This window comes from Vanessa atalanta, chromosome 4, assembly GCF_905147765.1.
Source record: "Vanessa atalanta chromosome 4, ilVanAtal1.2, whole genome shotgun sequence".
Taxonomy (NCBI): domain Eukaryota; kingdom Metazoa; phylum Arthropoda; class Insecta; order Lepidoptera; family Nymphalidae; genus Vanessa; species Vanessa atalanta.
Genome location: NC_061874.1, coordinates 4997932 through 5005177, shown reverse-complemented (window position 1 = coordinate 5005177; position 7246 = coordinate 4997932). Strand labels below are relative to the sequence as shown.

At 32.4% G+C, this 7246-nt stretch overlaps 1 protein-coding gene across 1 annotated transcript; it reads right to left on the bottom strand.

Annotated features, from left to right (window-relative positions):
- Positions 1-1011: 1011 nt before the first annotated feature.
- On the bottom strand, positions 1012-6846 carry LOC125077966 (serine protease inhibitor 3/4-like; the record flags this gene model as incomplete). Its single annotated transcript, XM_047690101.1, has 8 exons — positions 1012-1169; positions 3348-3504; positions 3985-4197; positions 4489-4629; positions 5474-5572; positions 5721-5921; positions 6587-6730; positions 6805-6846. Coding segments are annotated over 8 exons (1155 nt in total), but the record flags the coding sequence as incomplete, so codon positions are not given.
- Positions 6847-7246: the final 400 nt, after the last annotated feature.

Genomic DNA, 7246 nt, shown 5'->3' with positions numbered 1-7246 from the left:
CGTAGCATTCCGAGTCGGGTTAACAGCATTTAGAAATTTTTAGCTGCAACCAATATCCCGTACCTTGAAAGGCTCTTTTGGCAAAAGAAAAGTCTTAAAGATTTGCTACCGTGGGTGATTCAGACATAATATATGAACATTATTATGTCAAATAACTTAAATATTTTAACTGTTTATTTCAAATATGGAATCGTAATCTTCATTTACGTATTACCTCATATGAGGCTATTTAAATTAAACTTGTAATTGGAGCTTATCATTCTTTTATAGGAGAATGGGTAGTATTTTATCAATTTTCTCGTACATAAACTTAGCTTGCGATAGTTTCTGGGAGATATTTCTAAAAATAAATGTCATTGTTACATTCCTTGAATGGTTTGAGTTACTTCAATACTCGGAAACTATTAGATACCAATGAAACAGCTGTTATGCTTCTAACTCTTACGTGGTCCGAGATGAAGCCACTTTGACGATCGCTTTGAATTAGACATCATCGACTTAAGTTTCAAGCCGTCAAAGAGACAAGAACTTATGCGCTAAAATATACAAGCACAGTACAAATAGGTAACTCCTCTTCAGATCAACTTTGATATTTAAGATTTGATTGATTGAGTGAATCTTGGACAGGTTGTTAGTGTGTACGTAAGAAATAATTTATAATAACAGAGTTAAGCTCCGTAAATTGAAGACGTGAATTCATGCGTAGGCGTAAATAGAATAGTCTCGCTTGCTCAAATCCCAACGAGAATCCATGATTTTTCATGTTGTATTTATAATTCATCTTGACCTTGCCGTTGAATGAAAAATCTTTAAGAAATCTGCACGTGTCAGACAATTTTGTCTGAGGCATTCGTATCCAACAATGCATCCTTTAAGGTAGTGTGTCAGAATAACTTCCAAACCTTCTTATCAAGGGAAAAGCAAATTATATTGCAGCAGCGTTAGTGTAGTGTACAGGTAGTTTATATGAAAGAAAATAATACTACTGTTATAAAATGAACAGTATATTTATTATTTATCTGGTCCATAATAAACTCCAGTGAAAAGTTCTTGTATTTCTAAAGGATGGGACATAACATCTGCTTGTAAAGCGATGATGAAATAGAACGGACGATCTGCGATTGCATACAAAATGGAATCTTTTTGGGAATACTGGACGTCAAATAAGCCTGTAAAAAGATATAATGACATCGCCGTTCATTAGTAAATTATCATTTTAATTAAAATAATATTTTTAAACCGTTAATACAGACTTTAGCAATAAACTTAACACCTGTAATATACTAGAATTTTCTTAATTATTAGAATTTTTAGGGCGACAATTATTATCCTTCATTTCAAAGATGAAAAAAGAACAGACAGAAAAATCATTTTACTACCTTACTCAAATAGGATAGAGAGTTATAATTAATTTTAAATTAATAAAGAAATGGATAAGAATAATTATTTAGTTTCAACTGTACGTTTAAAAAATGTATTTTGTTTTCATTAAATACAAAAAGTAGTAATAATAAAAAAGAGATAACAATGGCCTTGTTCTCCATTTTGATTGATGGTGGTCACGACTGCCCATAGACATCGCCACTATATAACTTTAATAACCATCCGTTAACATCGCCAATGGGCCATCATTTTCTTGTAGTTTTAGTCTATGATATAAATAACTTAAATATTTCTTCTCTTTTCATATAACTTTAAGATGATTTATTTTTAATAGTTCTAAATTTACTTGTATAGAACTCTAATACTAACTGATAGGCAAAGTTTAGTCTAAGCTAGGTTGGAATTTAAAGTAAAATTTTTTTTGCAAAAGTTATGTAATTTTTACACTTTGCCGTATCATAGATTCAATTCATTTGTAAAAAATACACAACATAGTAAAGAACGCATATTATTCGATACAAGATTATATTGATGATAAAAAAGCGTGGAGTTAATGCTTGTTGACTTCCAGGCAGGAGACATAACATACATATATAATTGTATTTAACTAACATGACTGTATTTTTGATATTGAAAAAGGTAACTACTGAGTTTCTTGCCAGTTCTTCTCGGTAGAATCTAAATTCCGAACCGGTGGTAGCTTTACTTTAAATAGTTTGTTAAATGACGATTCAAAAGTGCTTGTAAAAGGCTACTTGAATAAAGTATATTTTCATTTTGATTTTTGATTTTGATTGTTGGTATAAGATATGAGAGTGATAGACAGAGGTCCATTGATAGCATTCCGGAGTCCCGCAGAGACAAGGCGCCCGTTTGGCACAAAAGCGAATCGTGTATACGCCGTTAAGATCTAAAGTTCGCAGTTCGGGAATATTCCTAGTTCACTTGCCATCGTGGGACAAACTGTCGGAAATGGGCGCGATAGCCTATTAGAAAACTCGCGTCCATGTAAGAATCAAATCAGAATGGTGAAAGCGTGTCCCTCCAAGGGTGCTCGACCCTTTGAAATGGCAGGAAAGTGGAGGCCTCTAGCGACGTGGCGCGACCACGTGGAACGAGTTACACTCTTTCTGATTTTATACGCGGTTTCGCTGATAGATTCTCTCGTGAATGTATCTTGCTAGCTTTCGAAGCCTGGATGAGACAAAAGTCAGCTTCCGATAGTTTTATTAAAAATAATTAGAAGTGAAGAATAGCATGTTCTCCATTTTTGTTTTGCATACACAGACAGACAGCGTTTTATATCGTCAAAGATTAAGGAATATTTAAAGGTTTTTCGAATTACTTATTTTTTTATATATATCAAATATATATATGTATAATTATATTATACTCACTAACGCCCTTCACCAATTACGATAAATTAATTCAATTAGTAAGTACTTTTCGCCTAAGCGAGAATCGAAGATTAAAGATGAACTGTCGAAGTTCTGGCAATTGACAATCTTCCTCAATTGTGATTAGATCGAATTATATCTATTATTTCTACTTCAAACTTGTTAAAGGGGATATTATTTTTACTACTATATTAAGTATGTTTTTATTGTTGACAATTACTATACTCTACACTCATATATGATCCAATATGGCCCATAAGTTAAAATGCGTGTATCTCAATCGATGATGACGCATCATTGTGCGTGCCTGAATTTGAGGTCACAATCATCAAAATGACAAATTAAGTACACGAATATTCTATTGAATATTCGTGCACTTAATTTGTGTTTATAATTCATCTCGTGCTCGGCGGTAACGGAGGACATCGTGAAAAAACCTGCATATCTCTAATTTCAAATAAATTTATCGTAACGATTTCACGTAACTGTTACAACACCCAACACTTACAGGCTGTTCCTTTTTTTACTTTACTCTCACATCTAGTCTTTATTTTCTTTTTAGAGTACCTTTTACTGGTGTTTGTCGAAATATTCCCATTTCGTCAATGTCAATAAATGTGCTCTGTTTCACTTTACTTAGCGTCATATTTTTGAGTTTGCTATCTTTTTTCAAAACATTATTTAAACCTGAATCACTTTCATTGAAAACTCTTGTGACACCAATCTGAAATTTTATAAATGATTGTCACTGTCGCAAAACTCTTGACATTTACTGATCGCGTCCTGCGACGTTCCCGAATTTGCCCTTACGGAGTAGCACTACATTAGACAAAGGTTCTTAAATGACAATATACATATATGATGATGTAGACCTGATCGATTTTGGCCACAGCAGCCTATCTTAAGGGAGACAAACACACAGGTATTTCGTGCACAAGTGTGAGTTTAAGCATAGGTATAGTCTCTATTCCCTTGCTAATCGCCTATTTTTTAAATAATTCCTTAGTAATCGGATGGGACGGGAAATTTGACGATCTAGTGATTTTATAAATAATTCCAAAATAAAAGTAGCCTAAGTTACTCCTCATTACATTGGTCCAAATTTTACTAAATATGCATTTAGTAAAAAGCGGTCATTTTTATGTTACAAACAGACACTCTATTTTTATTACGTGTATAGATTACCTTTAAAAATATAACATACTTTTTGGAGGAGTTTGTTCCATTCGATTCTACATTTAATCTTGAATCTCGGTACCATTATATTAATGATTTCAAATCGCATTCTTTTAAAAACATCTCTTATTATATCTTGATTTTTAGACAGTTGACTCAAGAACTTATCTATGCCTTTATTTGTCTGTGGTACTGCAAACGTTACTGATAATCCATAGCTAGCCAGTTTAAGGTTTATGTACTGCAAATGCAAAATTTATCTAGGTAAATTTCCATTTAATTATTTTAATTGTTTGTATATACATATTATATAATGCTTAAGTCGTTCATATTGATTTTGATTTCAACAGAAGTCGTTGTTTCTTTGAAAATAACGATAGCCTATATTGAGCAAATAATTCAGTGACATTCATAGTGTAGAATCATTTTGTATTTAATACTTTTAATTAAGTAAGCAAACAATAACGTAGAAAATAAATTCTAAAATTATTAAAGGGTTTCTTATTTTTATACTTTTAAGTGTCCTTCCTACCTGTATGTTGTTAACTTCATCATTCAAATATAAATACAAGCCAGTGTTCAACATCATTGGTACATAGGATACGTTTCCATCACGATGATGAAATTTCTTATTCTTTGTCAATCTTATATCAAAAGGAAATTCCCATGTAACCTTGAAATTTAGAGACATTTTAAATATAATTTTATTTAAATTACTGATATTGCTATTCAAAATCTGTAAATGCCCATTAATTAGGAAAGGCCAGTGCTCTTAAGGACTGAGGTTTAAAGTTCACATCACGATACTTCAGCTTCACTGTGATTTGGTACACACACATGGAGCAGAAGTTAATTTGACACATTAAGCTTCTACATAATATATCTTATGCTTACAAATTACAAACGTAAATTAGACCGTGTTGAGTAGAAATGTATTAACCACAGAAGTACTAATAAAAGTTTATAAGATACAAAATCATTTTATGATCTTTCGATTACGTCCTCAGATCCACTAGTATAGAAAGTTATAATATTTGTTATAATATTAGAAGCCAAAAACGCCTCGTTACATTTGCTTGTGTATTAAATTTGTAAGTTTCGCTTAAGTCATACGAGTATACCGCTGTTTTTAAAATAAAGTTATATTGTACAACATAAAACTCATCAAGATCAATAATTAGTCCATGCATAGTGATTTTATGCATTTTGTGTTTAAAGTATAGGTAGTTGGTCGGGATGGGCCACCTGATGGTAAGGGTTCACCACCACACACAGACATTAGCACTGTAAAAAATATTAAACATTCCTTACATCGCCAATGCGCCACCAACCTTGGGAAAAGTTATTTTCCTTCTACCTGCAGTTACCTGGCTCACTCATCCTTCAAATCGGAGCACAACAGTATTGATGTTTGATGGTAATATGGTATGGTCTGGATGAGTGGGTGGCACCTACCGAGATGGGCTTGCACAGAGCCCTACCAGCAAGTGTTTTTACAGTGAGGGAACATTAATAACCTTGAAATATGCTAGGCTTATTAATATAATAGAGGTTTGGTTGTCCAAATCCGTTTGATCTAATACTCCTGTTATGCGTTTATATGACGCCTTTTCCACCTGAAAATTATAAAAAGCTAAAATAAAGCGATGATCTGATGCGCGATAATCTCTATGATGATATTGAATTGCTTTAAGCATAGTGCTCTTATATTGTTGTTTAATGTATAAACTATTTATTATAATATATATTTTATTTATAACTAACCCATCTATTGATAAATGATACAGCCATTTTAGGGTAGTTGAAACCGACTTTATCAACCTTCACGCCATAATCAGTGCTGTTTGTTATAAAATTGGGATTTATGTCGTCCGTGTAGTTCACTATTATTTTATTAAGTAATAATACATCTATGTTTTTCAGTGGATCAATGACATCCTTTAGACTTTGAAAGCAATCCTGTAACTAGAAATTTATTATATTATTTTAATTTCATATCTCGTCAAACAGAGAGGAAACTTTATCTCAGTAGTGGAATATTAGCAGGCTGTAACTATTTACCAATACTATGTACGTTGCTTTTTTTATACATGAGATTCGTAAGATTATGAGATTGATCATAATATATAAAGATCACTTCTGTTTCCGGAGAATAATTAGGAATGCCGTCGTTGGTTCCTCCACGGTCAGAATAGAACCGATAAACAATAGAAAACGATAGAAAGAGAGAGAAGGAAAGGTCGCCAGGGCGGGTTAATACGGGTCATATAACGCTTTTCACTCTACTGTAAACTGTATTTCGTTCCAAAAATATGCCCTGACGGAATGGGCACAGCAGGATTGGTGAAGAGCCCAATTCACGTTTACTTATCTAGCCATCTCACTTCAACTACCATCTCAAGGCTAAAAAGCATAGAGATAGATGAGCTAGCCATTGAGGCGAGGTCCACCGAATACGTGAAAGTTCCTCCTAATTTAGAAGAGCCGATTATGTTTATTATCCAATTTGTGCACGAGAGTTTAAGGGGATAAGAATACTAAATAGCCTTAATTTTCCCACAAAAAGCCATGCCATTTCGAAGATTTATATTACGTTCTAATACGACGGGAGCATTTAAAGAGGTACTCACCATTTTAGTTGAATTTATTCCTAAAACTGTCATTAATTCAGTTCTAGAATATCCCGAAGCTATTGACGCTACTTTGCACAAAGAAAAACGTACTAGTAGTGGTGAAACAACAATACTTTGATTAGAATTGGCTAGGATCGCTTCCTAACAAAAAAAATCTATATATTCATATTATAAATAATAATTAATATTGATATATATATATTTGAGAAACTTACCAAAGCCAATCTTTTACGCAGATCATCAAATTTTGTTTCACAAAAAGAATTAATGAATATTATAATTATATATATGACTGAAAAGAAATAAAACATAATGATATGTTCTAGCGGCGCAAGACCAATTAATATTATTAGTAGTATTTACCGAAGGGTGACATTTTTTATTTAATTTTAGAGTACCTAAAACAAACATAACGATAATTTATTTTATTTAAATAATTCTTTTCGAACATGGTCATAAAAAATAATGACCTTGAAAGAACAATGTAAAATAATTATTCAGCTTTGACAAAAATATAATTGAAACTTGTCGGTGACTTTGAGTCAAATCTCGTAATTATAACTTTGCAAAACCATTTTGATTTCTAATTTCTCATTAGTAAGTAAGGAGTTATTAAACCATCTCGATTGGCTATCGGTTCTGGCTGTTCCAAGTCTT